Source organism: Amia ocellicauda, chromosome 10, assembly GCF_036373705.1.
Source record: "Amia ocellicauda isolate fAmiCal2 chromosome 10, fAmiCal2.hap1, whole genome shotgun sequence".
Classification (NCBI taxonomy): Eukaryota; Metazoa; Chordata; class Actinopteri; order Amiiformes; family Amiidae; genus Amia; species Amia ocellicauda.
In genome coordinates, this window is record NC_089859.1 from 1,148,859 (window position 1) to 1,172,229 (window position 23,371).

The 23,371-nt window shown below is 40.9% G+C and overlaps 1 protein-coding gene across 1 annotated transcript in view; it reads right to left on the reverse strand.

Annotated features, from left to right (window-relative positions):
• The window catches only part of LOC136759654 (teneurin-1), a 32,320-nt gene extending 20,067 nt beyond the window's left edge, over positions 1 to 12,253 (reverse strand). The window contains exon 1 of the mRNA XM_066714619.1: positions 11,980 to 12,253. Within this exon, the coding sequence (XP_066570716.1) occupies positions 11,980 to 12,196 (217 nt within the window). The 5' untranslated portion in view covers positions 12,197 to 12,253. The remainder of the gene's footprint in view (positions 1 to 11,979) is intronic.
• Positions 12,254 to 23,371: the final 11,118 nt, after the last annotated feature.

The following is a 23,371-nucleotide window of genomic DNA, read 5'->3' on the forward strand; positions in this document are numbered from 1 at the left end:
ACTGAATTTGTAATGAAAAAAAAAAAAAGATCTTCCTCTCTTCATTATGTAGCTGTGAAATACTGTCAGGGCCGATAACAGAAGGATTCATAGCAGGAACAGAGAGTACGGGGCCTAAAACCAATATCAGCCGACAATCAGGTGACACGACATGCGGTTATGGCTTAAAGGTCATTTACAAATGTTTAACACTACCATGGGCTTTGAATGTGGAGTGTAAAGATCATGTAGAACTGTCTGTGTAAAGTGGTTTTAAACCATTTTGAACAGTACTAACTTCTGTGTAGACCAAGAATGTACTGTTTCTTTCAATTAAAAAGTTGTAAAACCTCCAGTTTTGGAGGTGGTTATTGTTCTCACTCTGCAGGCAAATCTATACAATTAACCTGTTATCTAGGGAGACTATTGCTTCGGGAGTGAAGGAATATATATAACAATATATACCAAGTATGTGATCCAAATCCATAATGAGCAACAAAATCAATTTACTAATATAAAAGCAATTACAAGATCAGTTTAGCATCCAAATGTGTTTGTTTGTTTCTTTCACTTCGAAGCAGAGGTGCATCAACGTGGTGATATCAGCGCCGATGTGCTAAAGGCAGGGAAGGTGTTCAACAACAGCAGCCATAACCAAATGACACATTACTTTAGATCTGCTGCCATGAAGGGGCTTTGAGCTGCTGATCTCTGTGTGGGAAGCGCTTGAGTCTCTGTCCTTGGTGCTGAATCAAACTCCGTCCTGGACCACAGCAGACTTGGGCCCCTCGTCCAATCACAATTAGCAGACTGTTTGACGGCAGCTTTCTGCCTGCTAGAGGCCATGTGCTCTAACCAGATGGAAACTCACCATCAAGCGCTGGGTGCCTAATTTACAGCCGACGGGGTGGGACGAAATTTTGATTAAATCTGGGCTTTAGTTTCCAAACCAAGCGGTCTAATTTCTTCTCTTTTGCTGAGGATAAATAGCAGTAGCGTTTAGGCTCATATTAAAGAGGAAATCATATAAGCATTACTAGATCAGAGGGGGGGCAGTAGGATGGGAACTCTAAAGACAAGGCCTGGTGATTATCAGGGAGAGAATGCCAATTAAAGCATTTGCTCCCGTTCCCTGAGTGTGTTTCAGCTTGTGTCCACAGATATTTTTCGGCACATATTATTTGCACATAAACCTGATTCATGTTGAAGGATTCAAAGCATCAAGATGAATAGGGAAGGGGGCCTGGAATGAAAAGAAACAACAAAGCAACAAACGGGGTTGTGGGGGGGGTTCATCATCAACAACAACTGCCGCAGACTTGGATATTTCATAGATAATGAATACAGCTGTCAGAATTGAACCACAACCAGACTACAGTGGAAGCAGTTCATCAAACTCTGGGACTGCAAGGCTGTGCAGTTAGGAATCATTGCTTTGCCTCGACCCAGTAGTTCTGATGCTATCAACTGCAGATCCACTGCGCCATGTGAATCATGATGCACCTCCTACCAGGGAGCGCAGGGCAGCGAGCGCAGTGATTCATGCACTTCAAGGTGGCTTGCAAATGTGTATTGATTGTTGCCACAGCAGCCGGACTTCTACATTCAGAGCCAAAAAGCAATGAAGTGGAAATTTCTGGTGGGTAAGAATTAGTAAGACAGTGGATTTGAATTTTTCTCTTGCAACAAAACAGTCAATGGCCCAACAGAGACAGCAGAACAGTGATGGTCTAAGGGCATTCTTTCTGAAATTAAGTGTTCTGGGCACCCTGTGTCTGCAGCAAATGTTTCAACCTGTCAAGGATGTTTTGTCAGCAGGAGGCAACATTATAAGAAACTACTGAATTTTGAAGTTTGATGCCCATTTAAAGTATACAAGAGAGACTCGGGAGATACTGTAGCCATTTGGCAAAAAACTTTGTGGTGATTAAATTAAAATGGAATTAATGGATATGACATGGAGCAAAGTGCAGAGAAGACCTTGAGGGAAAACCTGCAAGAAAGCTGAACCTGGTATGGACTTCAACTTTCTGCATGATAATGACCCGAAGCACATAGCCAAAACTACACTGGACTGGCTAAAGAACAAAAAAGTAAATGACCTTGTGTGCCCCAGTCAGAGCCCAGACCCTAATCCATCAGAAAATGTGTGGCATGACGTGAACACTGCTGTCCATCAACACTCCCCAAGGAACCTGACAGAGCTTGAGCCGTTTTGTAAAGAATGGTCCAATGTTGCCTAATCTAGGTGGGCAAACTTGAGAGAGACCGATACCAACAGACCCATAGCTGAAAAGTATTAAATCAGCAGGGTGGAGACGTATCCAGTTTTTTTAATATATATTCACAATACAAACGTTTTCCCCTTAACAGTATGGAGTATAGTATGTAGATTAGTGGAAGAAATCCTCATTTAAATGCATGAAACTCTGAGGCACTGATGCAACAAAGTGTGAAAAAAATGCATGGGGTGAAGACTTTCTATAGGCACTGTATATGTGTGTGTGTATATATATATAAGCAGTACTTAAAAGCAGTTTTCCAGTCCCAAGCCTCGCTCATGTTCTCTTGAACACAATGACAATTTATCTTGCTGTTTATCTAAATGCAGTTTGATTACAGATTAAATTAGTCTTACTGTTGTGTTTCTGGACAGTCAATAATTAGCACATATTAGAGCAGTCCTCTGGAGCCTCCTGTAACATAATACATATGCAGATTCATCTCATTCTATATCTTGTGTGTTTGTGTCTGTGTGTGTGTGTGTGTGTGTGTGTGTGTGTGTATGGGGGGTGACGGGGTGGGTGAAGTTTTATCAATATTTGCAGCACCGAATAAAATAAATTAGCTTCGGAGCCATCTGTGACCATAACAGGTTTCACAAGTAAAGTGTGACAACACAGGATGTAAATGTAGGTCATACTTATCAAATGTGAGTCAGTAGCCGTGCAAACGCATCATATAAACCATTTTAGTAATGTGTGTGGGGGGTGGTTTATACTAAACAATAAAAGTCAGAATAAAATTAAAATATATGAAGGAACTGATTTGTGAACTGATCACTGTCCACAAGAGGGAATCAGAAAGACATTCCTCTCTGTGACCGTGGTAGAATTTATGCACATGACGGTTAATAAGTTCAATTAAATAATTAAGGAAAGCTTTTAAAGAGACTGGAGTGTCCACTTGTGGAAAGCCCCCCGCCCTCCGAGAACCTACTCCTGAGGCACTAGCACCGAAATTGAAAAACAACATGCAAGACGGTCCACACGAGTCAAATACCCGGCAATGCTCTCCTTTCTAATTAAGCGAGCCGAGGACCCAAGGCCTCAATCCGCCTCAGCTGGAATTAAGATTTTGTCTGACCCGTGACTCACTTCACTTCAACTGCACACTATATGACCAGCACTCGAGAGGTGGGACATGACCGGCAGATTCAATCAGATTGGAGATTCTCTCCTCCACACAAGAGTTACAATGCGGAGCACACACTTTTTACTGTCAATCTGCTAAAGTTGACAAATCTGCGCTCGGCCGACGTAATTATTCAGCTTATGTTGTTTCCAAGGCAACTAGAACAAAATGCCTTTGTGCAATATGTGATTTGAATACAGCGCTGACGGGGACAGAACAATGTTTTCTGCTCGTCTTTACCCATTCAGCGAAACAAAGGATTCATTTTTGATTTTCGGTAGAAATGTGTCAGTCAGGGGTGTTGATGTAAAAATTATACATTATATATATTAAACATATGATTTCAATTAAAACTTAAGAGATATGAACTCAAGTCTGGAAAGCAACAATATTTAAAAAACATATTGGTATTTATAATACAAATTAACTATTATTTTTCTGTTTTCTAGTGTTAAAATACATGACATTGAGTTCTATTGTAATGTTGTATTGTATTGTATTAAGTTATATTGCTGGATATTTGTAACCCATTCAGATCAATTCTAGAGTACTGTGGTAATTCAGGGTTAAATGTTTTTCATTATGCAGCTTTAGAGAAAAAAGGCATATATTATAATGCAGGATTAGACAATTTAAAGCCATCTTGTACACAAATGTATATCTTTCTTACCAGAATTACACAACCACTGGGATAACTCAAATACAATAACACTTACTTTAGCTTTTCTCAGGTTTATACAAGAAATATTAGCAGTGATGTATAACTGACACTGGTAGACTAGTGGATTATTTTAAGGCCATGCTTGTTTGTCACTTTTCTGCTACAAACTGTGGAGATGTAATGAGACCTTGCTCTTAAGGTGTCCCATTGCTGTGTATGTCATCAATTTGAATAATCCAGGCACAGATCTAATCACAATAGGATTGTATAATGTGTGAACATCATCTTTTGAAACCTACATCCAACTGTGCTATTAAAACCTCGAGCACTGTGAAATCTGCAGATCTGGCGTCAACCGTTGATTTCATTGTGAAATGAATGCTGCTGGAATTGTGAGAGTGATTGGTAATTTGTATTGTACCCCAGGAAGTCAAAGCTGATTCTGCCTAAAGTACCTATATTTTACCAAACCGTTCTGCGTAGCACTGCTTGGGGAAAGAAAAGAAAATGAAAGAAGTGAAAAAAAAAATCATTGCTTTTCCAAGACTTCAAGCGCTTGCAAAATTATTATTGCAAAGATTTCTTCCCCCTTATTGGAAAAGCGAATCTCTGGGTAGGTTTAATACCATCCTACTGATTACTTGTGTATCACCAGCAGCACAATGGTAATTATTTTAATAGATACCAACTGAATATTTTTCAGCAGTATATTAGTTTGCGTTTAATTAATCTGGGTCTCTTACAAGCCCAGTGTGACAGCAAGGACTATACAGGACTTATTTCTTTGTCGATATCATAATATTATAACCATATGCTAATACACAATGTATATATAATATTTGTTTATAGCAAGCATGGTCAAAAGCTCTCAGACATTAAGTGAGTACCTAGCAGCATCACCTTTGACTTCTGTAACGATGTACAGCAGGATTTAGCTCTGGATTTCGCTTCTACACTGTTATTTTTCCCCATTATCTGATTGAAGGAACTTGAAGTGCATTCAGACTGGAGGGTTATCTGCCAGCGGAAGCCTCACTCACAATATTTAATTTGATGCGGGTCAGATGATTGTTATGCCCAATCCAGTACTTTGACACATTCCCTCCTACACCTCAAAATGGAGCTGCATCTGATGAGACCACCTCAAAATGGAGCTGCATCTGATGAGACCACGCCCACTACAAATCATATCGCTCTGTAATATTTCTTGGTAATTTCCTACAATTTCAGTTTCTTTCAATCATATACATGCTTCCAGTCCCTGACGAGCGAGAGAAAGCCCACAGTGTGCTGCTATTGACACCATGCTTGACTGGGAGCGTGGCGAAGACCTTTAGCTTTCCCCTCCAAACCTTTGGAAACTACTGAATTTTTCACTGCAGATAGGAGGATTTTTAATCAGGCATGGCTCTGTACATCTCAGCATATGCTCATCTTGTGTTCCTACTGTAGGGACTGGCACCTGTGCTCATATCACCTATAGTTCAAGATTGTCCGTTTTCTCTTCTCAATAACTGACCGAATGAGTGTGTGTTCACCCTTGCCACCATTGTGATACGTTTTCACTTCACTGTCACTTTCTAATTGGATTTAAAGCCTTTCATGATTCTCTTTGGTCTTGCCCATTGTCTCGGACAGAACCTTTCTGGTTTGGAATTAATATTTCTAATTATTAGTATTATAGTATGTCAGTATTTCAAAGACAAGAAATGGGATAGTTGGTGGCTTGTTAATGATTACATTTGTTATATTTAACCATATAAACCATGTATTTGTGTCCATACAATGTACCTTTTTAATAAACTCAAATATACAACTATGACTTCATACCTTGCCTTCAAAAGCGATTCCTAACATATCTATAGATGGCCTTCAATTTAGATCAAAGGACTTTCAAGCAAGGTTTATTTCTCTTAATTAGCGCTTCCAAAGTCATTATTGTGATGAATGAGATTAAAACCTTAGGCTGCCATCATCTGATCCACAGCAGCATAATTTACAAATACAAATATAAATATAAAAAAAATAAAATACAAATATATCCATTAGCTAAAAATACAATGGAAATCAAACACTCGCTCTCAGGGTTCACTGGACGGGAGCGCAGTCCTGCCAACAGAAAGGGAAGATTAGATTTTCCGGTTCGATGTGACGCCAGTCAAACAGATGCCGTGACTCGGACGCCAGCAGCTAAATACATAATCATTGGCACGAGGGACAGTCTTTCAGAAGCTGGAATAACAGGCCATGACTTAAATATTCACAGCACGGAGGGGCACCAGGGGGTCTTCCGTGTCCAAGAGCTGCTGTTCACAATAACCCTGTGGTCGTCCACTGGAATCCAGCCCAGGAGAGGAACGGCAGCAGATTAGTGGAGGAAAGGGTTGACCATAATTTCTCGACACCACGTGACCTTAAACAAACAATCCGGTCTACGTTTGCGGTTTTACATATATAATTAGTCAGAAGTGCCAATACTTTATTGTATCGTACACGTGAAGTCCTTATTCATGTGAGATGCAAGCTGTGGCGGTGTTTTAGAATGGCATGCCATGACAACTTGCAGAACTCTCAACCCGCTCAATGGTCTTTGCCAAATTGCCAAAAACATAATGGAGGAGCTCACAGATCTGACTCTCGAGTGTGGTCTACAATTAAGCCATACTCCACCAATCTTCTCTTCAGAGACAAAACATCTATGCCAAGAAACAGCCTGGCTTTTGAGACAATAATATTATAATAATCTCAAAAAGTGAGAAAAAAAAACAAAAAACATGTACATTTTGTAAACAGAAAAAAAAGACTCTTAATTACTTGTGTGCTATTAATCAAAAACCCCTGTAATTCACTTGTGTTTTACAATGAGATAAAATCAGTGAACCGAGACGGGTCTATTAACATCTTTTTATGTCAACTGTCATTATTTGAATTCCATACAATTAATCAATTAAAGGGAAAATTAAACACCTCATCATAATAATTAAGAAAAAACAGCTTGTGATGAATTGACTTCATTCACCATTTAAACATTGTAAGTAATTAATCCCTGATGTGTCCTCCATTTTCCTGTCACTCTCATGCCTTTCTGCGGACAGAGTAAGCACCAGTGTTTTAGATGCCGGTGTCACACCCAGATGCAATTCTGGAGATGGAAGCAGGCCTTTAGTGGGGAAAGCAAACATGCAGAGCAAAAAAAACATTGCTCACTTGCACGACAGAGCATTGTGTGAACTTCAATAATGAAAATACATATTTTTCTGCTGTGGATTTCAAAGCAGCTCAGTGCTTACTTGATCCAGATGTATTCTTCATTTTGGTTGCTCATGGCACCTGGTAAATAATTTAGCTACTTCCTTGCTCCTCAATTGAGAGAAGTCATAGCATTTGAACATATGACTTCCAACCAATACAAATACATGCCTGTATCATGTTGCTGAAAAACAATAGGAAAAAACTCTCTTATATGTAGTTTGCTGCACATTAAAGTACTGGTGTATTTTTTATTACAAAGAAATTCAAAGTCTTTTCACATTTGATTTTTAATCTGCACTGAGTATTAGAAGTAAATACTGGTTTCAAAGACTAATTTAGACTTGTATCCATTGCAGGATAAATGTATCAAGCTACAATATACATTATTCAGTCATTTATGCTTATATACAACACTTTGTAGGTGAAGCACTATTTTGAAGGAATCAGTTGAAAATAAGGTTTTAGTTGCAGCGCTGCAAACTTCTCCTCTCCCTGAAACCCAGTGACCACTATGACAGCATTTAAACCAAACTGACAAACGACCTCTACACTGGCTTAGCAGGATAGGATAGGAGAGGGTTATTAATGGCTATCCCAAACTTGGTCATACATCAGGAAGAGAAATCGAAATAAAAAAAGGAATCACGTTTACAACGGTCATGATGGACTGATATGAATTTCAGGTAGGACCAACTGGACCAATGCGAGTCTGAAAACCGAACGCACGGGAATGACAAATAAATGGTGTCACCTGCATGGAGTCTGTGTGGGTCATATGATCCACTTTTAAAAGACCTTGGGAAACATGCTTGGCTAACATACATATTAGGTAGCTCAGAGGTCTATCAATCCTGCACTGGGCAAAAAGGCTCCTATGCTCCTATGTTTTTTTCTTTTTGAGTTACTGTAGAAACAGGTGAGTATGCATTAATGTGTTTTATATATACACACACACACACACACAGATATACATATATTTAGGCTATACATATACACACACACACACCTTCACAAAGTTTTATAGCTTACAGTTTTATGTTTGTTTATTAAAATTAAAATAAAATCTAATATCTAAGGTAATGTTTCATCAGGGCTTTCTGCTACCTTAGCAAAACATTACAAATTAAATCTCAACATGTCTAGTCATAGTATAATGGCAAAGGCTTCTTATTGTACCTCTGTGCATTTAAATGTGTAAGCATGCAAATGGAGAATTATAATTGCTTTCATGTTACACTTTGTAAACTTCCAACATTGTCTGTCTTTAAATAATTGTTCCATCTGCTTCAGCTCAGCTTCCTTATTTCCACAATTCAAACATCTGCTTGCTGCCCACAATGCCATTGGCTCGCATATCATAAATGTAGCTGTAGTTCTATAAATACATTCACAGCAACTCTTGGACATTTCTCAAACTATCAAAGTTTAATCATATAAGAAGAGACCTTTCTAACGCCATCCAATATTTTGGCACCACTTGACAGGAATAAGAAGTAACTCTCCTCTCATGTATTTCTAAGTTGAACCAGCTTCAGTAATTGACTGGAGGAGCACTGGCCATCAAGGGTTTCTTCAGAAGGGAAGTGAAACCAATTATAGGGCATGGGCAGGGGATGGAAATTAGTCTGTTTACTCAATTTTTGAATATTTCCATTTCTAAGCTGAAGAACGTTACGGTTAAAACACAACAGGCATGTGCTCATCAACAAGGACAGCACATCATAAATACATACATCATCTTTTTTTTTAAATCCTCCCAACAGAAGGAGAGATGTGACCCTCTCCTCAGAAACGCATTTTCATCCATACCTGTTATATTATCGTACCTGCTGATCCACTTTGTAAGCCCTTTTTTCCCTGTGTAACGCCCCGTATATTATTAATCACAGCAGTACTTCTGTGAAGCCGGAGGGATAAAGTGGTTTGAAAGAGAAAAAAAAAATTATAATCACCCTGCTACAGCGAAGCAGGTGCTTACCTAGGCAGCGAGGGACATACTTCATATTTAAGACGGCGGGAAAGGACGGATTTTTCCAAGAGCCCTTTTGTATTTAAAATACCCAGTTTGACCAGAGAGTGAATCGCAAAGTTTAGGGAATGTCTCGTGTTGATGAAGGTTTTTCATGCTGCTGGAGATTTCTGTCATGGCTGATGTTTATCAATGACAGGCTTCTAATTAGGAGCTGGTTGCATAGGAACCTTCAAGTCAATCTTTTTTCAGGTAAAGGTGGCACAAGTCCGCCACGCATAGACTACGCCAGACGTGGAAAGACCCGTCGGCTTATATTTAGTGGACATTAAGGACATTCACATTAGGAACAGATCCCATGTAGACAAATTTCCATTACTTCCTCTAGAGCCAACTATACGTCAACTGTGAGTCAAAAGCTGTCAGGACATGTAATTGTTTATGACGCTGCTGTAACATTAATCATTTCAGATTTCACTATAAAATCTTAAAGAAACCCCTCTCTGATCTTATATGTGTGGGTTTATATATATACAATGCACACACACTCTTACATACACACATTGAATAATAGATGCGCTTCACTCAGATACAAGAAAATCATTCCATTTAGTGGATGTGTAACATCATAAAACAAGTGAGTGGCGGCGCAAGCGGTTTATAAAATGTCACCGAGTTATTTCCTTATAACTCACTGAGGCAGGGTTTTGTGTGAAGGCAGGTTCAACAGGCTGATCGGGTTCTCAGTTAATTAACTCTCTCCTGCTGACAGGACTGCTGACCCTGATACACACTACATCACATGACCCGGGTGTCATAAAAGTAACCTAATGGAACCGTTGTTTTAATAAGGGATCCGCACACACAGTTTTGTAACTTGTGCGCTAAAGTGTTCCTTCTGTGTCCTGCAGATTGAGTCCTTAGCAAATGTTATCATTTCACAGACTAGGTTTTCATCCCTTTGTGAGGTGTGCATGGTATTTGTCTTTGAAATTCTGAAAGCTGACATTCTAATATGCATAAAAGAGTTGATTTTGAGAACGTGTTTAGAAAGCAGTCAAAGGTCAAGTACGGTCCAGAACCCCCTACCCTGCTGGTTTTTGTTCAAACCGAGCTCTCAGTTACTTAATTGAACCCTTAATTGACGTAACAATCTGCTTCGACATTCACTCTTCTTTGTTCTTTATACAATTCTATACTCAACTTATAACCCCTACTGTTTAAAATCATCATAAGGCTATGATTTAGGAAATTATTACTTCAATTAAGGGTTCAATTAAGCAATTGAGAGCTTGGTTGGAACAAAAACCAGCAGGGTAGGGGCTCCTTCAGGATCAGGGTTGGGGACCACTGATCTAGATGACTGTGATATTTTGATATCAGAAATATAGTATTAGGACTCATTTTAGTACATCTCTGGATACAATGATACTCTGCATCCGTGCGTACACATATAGTTCTGTCTTCTCTGCACACTGACAGATATCCGAGCTCCTGTCCCCACATTACCTTTATATGCTACACTTTTTTAGTCCAACTGAGATGAATTATTTAACGGTGGTTTCTGTTCAGTTCTCTCACAGGACGCTGCAGCTCTAACTAGCACTGGAGAGTTTTTTTTTTTTCTTCTTCAGTTTGGCATTTTAGAATTGCACTTAAGTGGTATACTCTCACATTATGTTATGTTAACATTAGCACCACTAATCAATGAACTGAACATTATTTTATTCCTTACTTTGTGCTCAGCTACACTTTTAACTTTAGGCATGCTGAACTGTGATATGTACATTACAGATATGACAGTTCTCCTGCAATGTGACTGCTGTCTTAATACACCTCCCCTCAGTTATACCTCCTCAACAACTCTCTGCCCTTAATCCTCCAGTGTGACAGAATATATATATGCGTGTGTGTGTGTGTGTCCTTCAGGCATGAACACGGTGAATATCTTAACAGGGAATTAATGAAATGACATCTTTAACAATCTGATAAGTATTCTGAATATTCAGCCCGATTGGGAGAGACATTTGCATTTCTTCAACCAGTACTTAATTCAGTACAAAGCATAGTAGCGGGGCCCTGCATTGTGCATGTCTGACAGTGAATGACAGTCAACTGTTAGTGAATAGGAGAACCCTAACTATCCTCACTCTCTCTATTAGTTTTTTTTTTTAATTTGAAATAAAGGTGTTAAAAATCCTTCTCTCTCAATATATATAGACAGATATACATATATCAAACAGACACACAGAAACATGAAAGGCAGAATGCATGAACTGCAGCTATTACTGTCAGTCAAGATCTGCTTTATTTTTATCAAATTGTATTGATTGCCTGTAGCATCGCATGGCCTCTGGCTGCAAACCTGACCTCCTGCCTGCCTGTACTCCCCCTGGGCACCCTGGCTTTAGCAGTGGCCAAGGCTGTTGTAAAGACAATCCATCAGACTTGCTTATAAGCTCCCTCTGCCAGGAGACATGAGCAATGTCTTGTCATTGGGTGTGAATTCACAGGGTCTGTGGATGACCCATTTAGACTTCCCTGAGAGAAATTTTAGGCTGCCTTGAAGAAGCAGAAAACAAGGGAGTTATTTGAGTTGTTCTCCTTAATTCATCTTGTTGCCAACAGCAAATATTCTGTTTTCTTCTTTTCTTACTGAGGGTGAAAAATGGGCAACAAACTAATTAAAAAAATATATAATTACCTTGGGTGGGTTCAGGTACTGCTTTGCGCTTCCTGCTGTGGCTGTTGTAGTTCAGTCTCAGCTCCTGGCTGTAGTCGGGCAGGGTTTCTCGGGACGTGTAGGACTTGCGCATGTTGCGCCCGTCCTCGCTCTCGTCGGAAGAGCTCGTGTAGGCCAGCTCCATCTCGTGTCTGACCTTCGACAGCGGCTGGTAGGGTTTACAGTCCATCTGCTCCATGACTGCTGAGGCTCAGACGCAGTCATTAAATCAGGACGTCCACAGTACTGAGCACAGAGTAACCTGGGGGAACACGAGGGGGAGACAAATGGGAAGCCCACGTTAGTTTATTATGACCAGATTGGGTTGGGTTTTAAGCCTTGAATACAGGGGCGGTGGGGGGGCTGAGAGAAATGATATGCTACACAACTTCATCCTGCATCATTATAGAAAGGACTCTGGGAGAGTGCTAGCGCAAATGAAGGTCTTCTCCCGCTGTGTAATAAATGATTTGATTCTCCTACTCAGTTGACACTTCAGGAGAAATGAAGATAAGCTTTTAATAATATTCTACACCGTGCATTTCCACCGCAAACCCACGCTTAATCTCTGCAACCTTGGCGTTTTTATTTATGCGTGCACAAATCAGCGAGTCCGGTGTTTACTTATTTTGTGACACTCCGTACGGTGTTGTGGTGGTTGCTGCTGTCTGCTAGAGAAATACTACCAGATGCAGACTCCTCTTTAGCAGGAGCAGACGTTCCCGTTCACGTGCTCAGCAGAGCGACAACGACAGTGCTGTGTAACGGGCCTCGGCACTGACCTCCCAGTGCCGTCTCTGAGAAATAAACAATGTAGCTGGAGTGCTTCCAGCCAATTACAGCGGCCGATTCAGACACCTCGCCGCCCGACCACTTGCGCATTCAGGCAGGCTGATCAATAGCCGGCCGCGCTGCTGGAGTGATCTGAAACACTCGCACAGATCCAGGCGAGTGACCTTTGGATGCGCATCTTAATGCCTTTATTCCGTCAGGAAAGTTTCCTCCTGTGACCTTTCTGTCAACCCACTGACAACTACTACACCTGCGATTAGTCACGTTATTGACCTGCCACATGACCTCCATCCCAAGCACAGCCGAGGCATGATATAAATGTCCTTTGAATTTCTCTTTTTTCTCTCCATCCCCCACTACATCACTCCAGAGCAAGTCTTTCTGGACACAAATACCTGTGTTTGCCACGTGACACCTGTGATATTTAACAGCATTTAAGACAGATTTGACAATCAAACTCTCATTAGGACTGCTTCTCTCCTCCTCGCCGTAGTAACAGATTATTAATCGTACGTTCAGGAAGCATCTTGCTTGACTAATTGGCAGTTAAAGGCCTCTGTTTTTTCTTTTTTAAGAGGCATTAGTATTCTCTGCGGAGGAGAGCGCGCTCGCCGGGCATCTTGTGCTCGAGCCACTGATGCTGAAAGGTGTTTACATTCCAGCAGGTGTGGGCAACAAATTAGAGAGGAGGCAACACGCGCAGTGTATGAAAATGAGGCCCCTGCTCCTCTGGGGGATATCCAGATCAAAAGCACATGGGCTGACAGATGTGCAGGGCTCTGTAGTGTGCTACAAAAGAGCCGGCGTGCCAAAAGGCTTTGGTTTCTCTCCGTCGCATTCAGGCTGCGGTTTCTCCGGATTGTTAGCAGGCAATTAGATGGGCCGAGCGCGTGCGGATCATTACTCATCAAAGTGGCATTTGAAGTTTACCTAGAATATTCCTGGAATATCCTCATCATTAGGCTGTTAAACAGAGTTTGATGCTGGCTGTTACACACTGTTAGCCACACGCTGCTGGCAAAACAGAAGTATTTCTATGATGCAATAAAGCGTTGAGCCCTCTCTCCCAGTCTCCCTCAAACCAACACATTGTTGATCATTTGTTCCATTGGAAAGTCAATTACAGCACCGTGGCACGCGGTCCCGGACTCATTACTGGGCCTGTTCCTCTTCGATTGACCTCATAGGATAGTCATTTAGGGGGCTCAGTTCAAGCTCTTTCAGGCTCTTTGGTAATCACCAATATTATCCTCTTAAAAATCAATGCCCTGTATCTTCTGCCTGAAATGGCTTATACTTCAATTTAAGTATCTCAAAAATAAATGATTCTGATTAATATTGGCTTGCCAGTTCACTGGAGCGTAATAATTATTTAGACTGGGGTCTTTTATGCTGTCTTTCACCCCGTTTTTATACTCTTTCAATTCAAGACCGATTACTTGTTTGGGGATGCTATTCTTTCAGATGAAGCACAGTCAATTAATTCAGTTGGACACTAGCCTTCCCTCTATGATGTATGCTCGTCTACTGTCCATTGTAAGGTCAAGGAAATGGATTAAACTATCCCGAAGCAGCCACAGAGAAAATAAACACAGTCCTCATATTTTCTTATTTTTTCAAAGAATGTAAAAAGATTTACTTGTTTAGCATCAACTTTAAAATGCATTCAGCTAACAAAATGACTCAAATCCTATATCAGGATTCATTCTGCCCACCTAACCACATCATTTTAAACCTTTTTACATGTTTACTCAATTTAAAATACGCACACATGTATGTGGACTCCTTTAATTTCACAGTCCTTGAGAAAACACACATTTGTGCACAAGCAAAAAAGGGAAAAGCAGCTATAATGAGCTGATTAAGGCATCTGTGAAGAAACTGCACGTTGCAAAGAAAACATGGGGGATACCAACGATCACAACGTGAGAGGGGAGGTGGCAGCACACGTTGGACAATACTGAATTCGGCTACTGTTATCTCCCGGATTACAGGAAGTGAACGATCATAAGATGGACCGATCTGACTGTATTTGAAAACAGGGCAAAATACATAGATGAGCTGTCGAAATGAGGCTGAAAGCATATTATTAGGCAAGAAAGTATACACGGACAGTTATCACATTAACTAAGCTAAATGCCCTATGGTCCATTTCCCATTCCACCCCACAGAGAAGTGTGATTATGTGTCAAAAGAACCAGTCAGCCCAAAGGAAATGGAATTTTTAAAAGGTGAGTACACAATTGTGGCATGCATGGAGTTACCTATTAATAATACATGTCAGGAAAGACCAATTGGATTTTGCTAATCTAGTGTGAACTTTGCCATTCAAGCAAGGGTTTTGTATGTTTTAAAACACTGAACACCAATGCCATACCACTGCATTTGAAACTATTCACAGCCTTAATTTAAAACATTATGAGGTGGTAATTCATGTTGCTAATGTTGTTTATCGATTATATACATTCACAGTGTGCTGAGTAGCAGTCAAACGCTTAGAAAGTTAAATCGCATGAGATCTATAGACTTCTCCAACTGGGTGCTCAGTGCCTACACAGCAAATGAAAGGCAAGCCAGAGACTAAAGTTCTTGCAGGAAGGAGATCCCTAAACCCATAAGACTGCAGGCATAAATCAAAGGCACCGGGTTCCTATTAACACAGAAAAGAGTGAAAGAAACCACCTGTTCATCACAAACAACAATGAAGGCCGTATGCATCTCAAACAGGAGTCCATATTTAATTCCAGAACCTTGTCCTGACTTCACCAAGCACTCCCTCTGACCTCGGATCTCTTGACACTTCCCGATCTGCTCTCTCAGCCGCTCGGAGCTACAGCTTGATTATTCATGCCTTCCTCGAGGTGTCTGACTCTCTCTCTCTCTCCTCTCTTGCCCTGCAGTGGTGGAATGACCTGGCCGTGAGCACCAGAACTTCACAAGGGTCTCGCCACCCTTGGGGGCCCCCATAAGACACAATCATTTTGATTACAGCTGTCCTTGTATACACAAATGCAATTCAATGTGTTGTGTGGATTTATTTTTTCTTGTGACGTTACCCTGGCAAACTTTAGCACGGTAAACCAATAGTTATTTAATACATTACTTGGTACTATCTATATATTAATGATCTGAACATTATAACCTTGGTTTTTAGTGGAAATAAATCTAACATTTTTCAAAGTTATCTTTGTTCAAACAGGAGCAAGTCCAACGCTGTTCAACATCAGTGACCCACAGTGTTGGAGTGGCCAGATCTCAGGAAAGCAGATAACACTTAATTTAAGGAAACAACCCTTTCTAACACACCACAAATTATCCGTACCTGGGCCTGACTATTGGTGCGTTAGGGAGCTTCAACGCAGAAGTGAATGTGTTAAAAGAAAAAAAGCATGCAGTGCTTTTAATGCCATCGATACAAAATGGTATGCCAACCATACACAATAAATATGCCAGTGTATTCAAACCCATGATGTTGTGAGATACGGGGTCCAGTTGGTCATCATCATTAGACCACATAGGATAAACACCCAGCAGAAAGTTGAGTTTTGCAATAATATATTACAGGTACAATGCAGAACAATGGATATGGGGGTTGCATCGCTCATTGATATCCAGAAAACAGCATTACAATTAGGGTCCCATTTAAAAAAACTGAGACCCAGATTCACACCATCACAAGACCCTCCAAAACCCACATAGGAAACTCTTATTCCCAAAAAATAAATTATATTCAGACAGAGAATCTCTTTCGTGTCAGAGCAGCGCAGCGCAGATCCTGACCGTGGTGTTGTTCAATTATTCCTGCTGTTCTTACTATCCCTGCTACTCCCACTGCCAAAAACAATATGACTGTCACTTTATAATCACAATATCATCACTTTTTATGATCCCCTTTGAGGTGTGGGATGGATATTTCCTGCCAAGGATCATAATTGCATTCAAACTTACTTTCATTGTATCGTTGATATAATTGCCTATTAATTAGTATCCAGATTTGTTGTTGTCATTATTGTAATGTGTATAATAGCTTTGGAGACATTGATCTGGTCAGTGAAGCCGATGCAGTGACTTTGAACTTGAACCTGACCTTGAGCTCCATTTCCAGAATAAATCTCTTGATATCTCGACACTTCGCCTGGTACGAGGGGAGACCTATGAGAGGAGGAAATTCTGCAGCCACAAACTCATAATTTTTCCCTAAACAGGCAACAGCCAGCTCCGAAGAGTTAGTGAGGTGGGATCTGAGAAGGTGACCACCGGCTCACAGATCTGGAAGTCTAATTGGGCTCTGAGTGTGAAACACAGGCCCGGGGTAAACAATGATTCCCCCCCAGCCTGGGATGAGCCAGTATGTTTATAAAGGAACCAGCTTGACATGAATTAATTAGGCCTCATGGTGGTTTGAATACTAGAGTAGGAGATTAAAGCATGTCTCTACCTCTACAGAGCCAGAAATAAAACAATATTTACATACATAAATAAATACATGTATTAATTGAGTCTACCCAGTCAAAGTGGCAAGATTTATTAGAAAGCAGTTTTCAGATGCTCCAGACGTTAAATCCAGAGCGAGTTTAGTAGGCAGAGGGTTGCTATGTTTTCAGACGGACACAAAACCTGTTACTCTGTAGGCTGTCTCTCCAAGGTGATGTGGACATTAAATTACATCAGATGCGAGACTCAAATGAGAGGAACAGTACCGCACAGTAAAAGTAATGTATGATTAGTAGATACATGCTGTTACAAAGTTAAAAAGCATCTGTGTGGGTACAGCACAAACATTTGTTGATTCTCGACCTTCCCTGTTGAGTTTACCTCTGATCAAACTGTCAACAATTAACAGCATCAGGAGTGCCTGGGAGAATCCCTAGGCAACACACAAGAGTCGTTCATGAATTGTCACGATTGTATAAAAAAAAATAACCATCTTAAAGCTCTTGAATCACGGTGGCCCCATTGAGACCTCTTTACCTGGTGTCTCGGTGTTGCTCGGCACCTTTCCTCAGCCATTACACTGACGTTTCAGTCTATGGAGGCCCCTAAACTGTTCACACACTGCCGTCAGATAAGCCTAATTGCGTATGCCTGCAAATTTTGGACGGCTGGCTGTTCGTCGGTAATTAGGGAAATCAAATATTCATGCCAACACCCCCTGTCATGTGAGGAAGAGGCCTGTTCTCTGTTCTGTTTGCCTGGCTTGGTACAGAGAGACTCCACTTCATCTGTGTGCTGCAGGCACGCTCTAGGCACTCGATGCTCAATCTACTCTCGAGTGTAACACTTCTCCTCCATGGCGTTCTGCTTCATACATTTTCAGACCTTTTCTTGCCTTTTCTCTCCATCGCACGATGCAGTTTTTGTTTGCCTGACTTTATCCCCCTTCGCTGGTTCATTTTCAAGGGTTGTTGGGTGTGTCCCACCTCCTTCCTGTTCCACATTTTAACAGTATAATCGTGGTCCAAGCAGGGGTCACCACAGCGATCCACAGCGATTCACATACACCACCCTGGCCATGGTCTCGTCCCACTTCCCACTCACCGATTTCCACGTGGGGGGAAAAATATAAAAATATATTTAAAAATATATATGTGTCAACGCAGTTACAGAAACGGGACCAGTGACAGTGTGAGGTGTGCGATTTGAGTTGTGTTGTGACATCTGTTGTATTATTAATGACGAGGCACGACAACAGAAAACCGTTGTCAGCAGTTGAGTGGAGTACAATTTGAAAACGTCTCAGGGGCTTAATAACACCCACTCTTGGGCTTCAGCTCATCTGGCGCTGGACATTTCCCAGAGACGGGTATAAATAATGGATACTCAAAGACGTGGAAACATCGCAGCAGAAATCACTATGAATAATGGAGCTGAAGATTATTGGATACTTTCTTGTAAATGACATAAATAAGAGATTCTCAGGTTGGAATTATCAAACCAAACATCATTTCATCTTCGCATTAGCGTCTCTGGAGTAAGTAATACTTGTTGTAATGTATGTGCATCTAGTTGAAAGATCATTATCAGACACAGGCAACAGGGCTCGGCTCTGTCTCGACTCGACCAGGCTCAGGCCGTTATACTTTGACACCTGCTCAAATTAATAAGAGCATCATTCTCATTTGAAATTAAGAAACGGAGAAAATAATATGAATTGCCCATCGCAAGAGGATACTCCCACTTGTAATGTATCGTTAAAGAACCTCGGCATTTTGGAAAGCTGTAGTCTTATGATCCCCACAGATACTATTCACCTGTGACCTCAGAAGACAACGAGTTCAACAATGCAATAAAGAAACCCATTTCACACACACACACAATATTGTCTCAAATTGTAATGTTTTGGCGCCGCATGTTCCGAGTTAATATGGCAAAGGCTCAACAATTCAATCAAGAAGAGAAGAAAAACAGCAAACAATCAGTCTAGAAAGACAGCATTTTTTAAATCGACTAAGGATACACAGAAGACCTGGAGATCAGTTTCTGCCCTAGGTTATGGATGTTTATCTATTATTAAATTATGTTTTTTTATTATTATTAGGGGTTGTGTAGCTTCCTTTGTACGGCTGTAATTTTAATAACTTAAATTACAGCAAACATGAATAATACAAATGTTGTGCATGGGGGAGAAGCAAGTTTGGATTTTTGCACAACAAGGTAGTAGTTATACATAATATCAACAGTCAAAATAATAATATTACACAAAATACTTGAATCTTGATTCTGTTCTATGATTAATTAATTAGTGTAATTTTAGAATGCCTTTGAGCTGCTTAGAAATGTTACTATGTATCAAGACTAGTTTGGATGCGTTTGGTGTTACCAAGTCAGTGGAAATTCCTTTTCATTTTCCAAAACAGCCCTATGGCACTAAATAAAACTAGCGAATGTGTCATTACAGGAATATTCAGTTTCAAAATTCAGGACAAGCACATTTTTTTCTTCATTTTATCCCCTTTTCAAAATATCACACTGAGGACACCAAATGTTATTTAAATTCACTCTCTGCCTCCAAATGCAAATGAGTTCTGGTAAACTTAATGAAGGGTCTAGCCTGAGACCCCATGCAAGTTGGGGGTCTCGGCACTAACCTTGGTTTGCAATCCTAAAATAGAACATATTATAATTGAAGCCTTTTGCTGCACCTCATTTACAACTAGCCTACTGAATGATTTAAAAAGCAAAATGTAGATTTGCATTTGAGTTAACGAGTTTCATTATTTAAAGCCCAGGAGAAATTAAATTATAATCATATTAAATAAGCAGGCATTCGTTTTATTATTGAACTTTTAATGTAAAAATTACTTCTGTTGCCTTTCATGAAAATTAAACACGAACATCAGGAACTCAAAGATAGTATCCACACGTTGTATTATTAATCAGTACAAGAACTGCATACCTCAGGATTTGGCAATTACGGAGGATCACTCTGAAGTGGCTTTCCAAACATTAAACTTTGTCACAAGGAAAGGATGCCGAGCTCAACCTATTCTTGGTTGAGCTGGGATGCTGATGAACCCGGGGTGCACGAGTCGAATCCTCTGCTGGGATCGAGCACCGGGCCCTGCTGCTCACACATCGCTGGTTCACATCTCATCTATTAAAGCTGCTTCTAATTGGACAAGTGAGACTGAGGGGAGGTGGGCTCGGGTGGCCTATGTTCTTTGGCTTTTTGTGCGATAACAATGTCTGTGCTCCCCGTGAGCTTGTTGTTTTATCAGTGTTAGTTGCATTCGTCCTTCCTCCGAATGCCTCAGCACTGTGGTACGAGCTGCAGAGAAGAACGATTCAAGCACACATTTCAAAGGATGTGGCGATGGCGTTGAGCTGCCCTGATGGACAACTCATGATTCTAAACTAGGAGGACAAAAAAGAAGCAAGAAATCAAAGGTGGAAATGTTCAAGACACTACTTTTCTCCAGGGTCATACACCACACACAAAAATATGCCTTTAATATGAACGATAGTCAAGATATGAACATCTCCAGCAAATGAATGCATCTATAGATCTATCTCCAGGTCTATATCTAAGTCTATCTATATCCCTTTTTTCACACGGTAAAGCCCTGCAGATTTAAAATAGTGCTGCAAACCCGTTGTAAATTAGCAACCTGTATTTTCACATTAAGGGATGTCAAAAGACCCAAATTGAAGTTCCACTTGCTTCTCCTGGCTGTGTGGGACACAAGGGAGACGGCACATCATCCTGCCTCCACCAGGGACCCAGTACCTGCCAGAGGGTGAGGTTGATCCCGATTAATACGAGCTGCGGAGTGAAATGTGCGCCTGCAGTCTAATGGAAACGGATGGGATGAGGAGTTGGTGGAGACCATAATTATACCGGCAATTAAAATAGAACCTTGTCTGTGACCACTGTGAGGCAGGAAACGGTGTGAACAGGCCCGCTGCGGCTGTACTTTTAATAGTTTTCTGTCATGGCTTCCTCACCAAGTGTGAGACTGCAGCAGGCCTTTTTCACAGTATAAGTCTTTTGTTTCAGCATTCTTGTTCCTGCAAATATACCTGTGTGTTATATGACAGTTGTTAAATTCTTAATTCTTGTCACATTGTGGATGTAAATGCTGTGCAGGTTGTGGCCCCAGAGAGTAGAAGTGAAAATCATTCACCATGGTAACAAGATGTTTCCGGGCAATTGTCAGCTGTTGTAGTGGCTGTTACCAGCGAACACACCAAGGGCCCCCCTATGGGATGGGTACATTTGAACAATGCGAAAAGGAGAGAAATTCACTCTATATTTAGTTCGCATAATCATCTTTTAGCGTCAGCCTCATCTTGGGACACTGAGCGGATACCTATGCAGAGCCACAAAGTTTAGGAACAACAATAGCTGACAAAAAACAAAAATGGTTGTGTAATGGCCGACAAACAGTCCTGTAACAAGGGAGACACGACTGTACCACAGTAACTTTTCTGGGTCATGAACATGCTGCCTAGGAAGCAATGTGATAGACAGGTCTAAATCTAACTGTCAAGTTGCGGATGTACTGCTTGGATCCATTTCCACGAGCCCTACATAAACCCATCGCTCTGGTGACCTACACCAAATTCAAAGGTAAGCCTCCAAAGACGTCAATGGTTGGAGGCAAATTCAAAGCATTTCAGAAACGTAGGATCGTAACGTGACGACCTGTCGAAACTGAATTCCACACGTGTGTTTTTATAGACGCAAAAGAGAGATGGTCAAAAGCAAACCATCATGGATAGTTGCTGTTATTGGAGAAGGTGTTCCACTAAAGTGCCTGTCATACACTGTATTTATATTAATATGTATTTATGTATTTATTTATTGGCTGTCATTCCTCACAACGGAGAAAACTGTTTACACAACACAGTAAGTCTGAAAGCTGGGAGTAAGACTGGTCCTCCCGAAAGAAAATCTACAATGTGTGTCTAGACAGATGGACCGCTCAGCGTTGCTGCAGATCTGTGTAGACGGGGATTTAGCTCATCTCTACAATAATCTTTCCCTTTTTTCTCCTTTCAATTTGTATAATGGAGGGCGGACTTTTAAAATGCAGTGTTCGTCCACGGCTGTGAAGAAGTACAGCCATTAATCCTTCCTAACATCCCCCAGTAGTGGATCAGACTTAGCATCACAGCAGGCTGTTGTATCATTTGATCATCTGAAGGAGAAACGGATGATCCCTGCCTTTCAGCTTTGGAAAGCTAACAATTCAGTTATTTTGCAAAACTCCATAGAAATAAATAAGGAAATAAATAAATAGATATACACAAATCATTGACGTCCCAGCACTGTAGGTCTGTTCTGTGTCTGCTCTGTGCCAGTTCAGTGCCTGCGTATTCCTAGATGTGCTCTCGACCTTCATGCACAGGCATTGTCGAGTTGAGAAATAAGTGACTGGCGCTCGCCCGGGGGCCATGGTGGGCCGAGAGCCAAGCCTCCCACTCGAATTGCTCGGGCTCTGGGTTTCCTTTGCAAAGCAGATAATTGCCCAGCAGGGGAGGAAATGACCAGCAAACTCATTTAACTTTCTATTCTGCCAGGGATGCCAAAGTTCAGCACTCAGTTATTAATACCCGTTGGGGAGCGCAGGACCCACTTAAGTGATTGATGTGTTTGGAACGATACCCAGGGAAAAAAGAGATGTTCCTGGTTCCTGGGCGTCTTCAGACATCTATCATGGTCTGGCAAAATGTTTTAAAGTGCACATGCATCAGCTGGGCATTTTCACAAGACATGTACGAACACACACAAAAGAAAAAGTAAAAATATTTGTGTTATACTAAAGGATGCTTCCTCCTTCGCTTTGGAGTGATTACTTGTGCAAATTACTCCACAGACTTCAGCGATCACTCGTAACACTTCAGTTCCACAGCAGGACTTAAAAAAGCAACAATATATTGCGGTTGTCAAGGGCAATACAGAAATGAAAGAAAGAGCGGGGGGAACTCCATATTGTTATTGAAAATAATAAAGAAGAGTTGCCAATTTGTATAATCACTATAAAGAACACACAGATGAAACATTTACAGTTTGAGGACTATCCCCATGCGTGCTTTCATTAAAACTTTAATCATTCAGTCTGTCACTGCAGAAACGCAT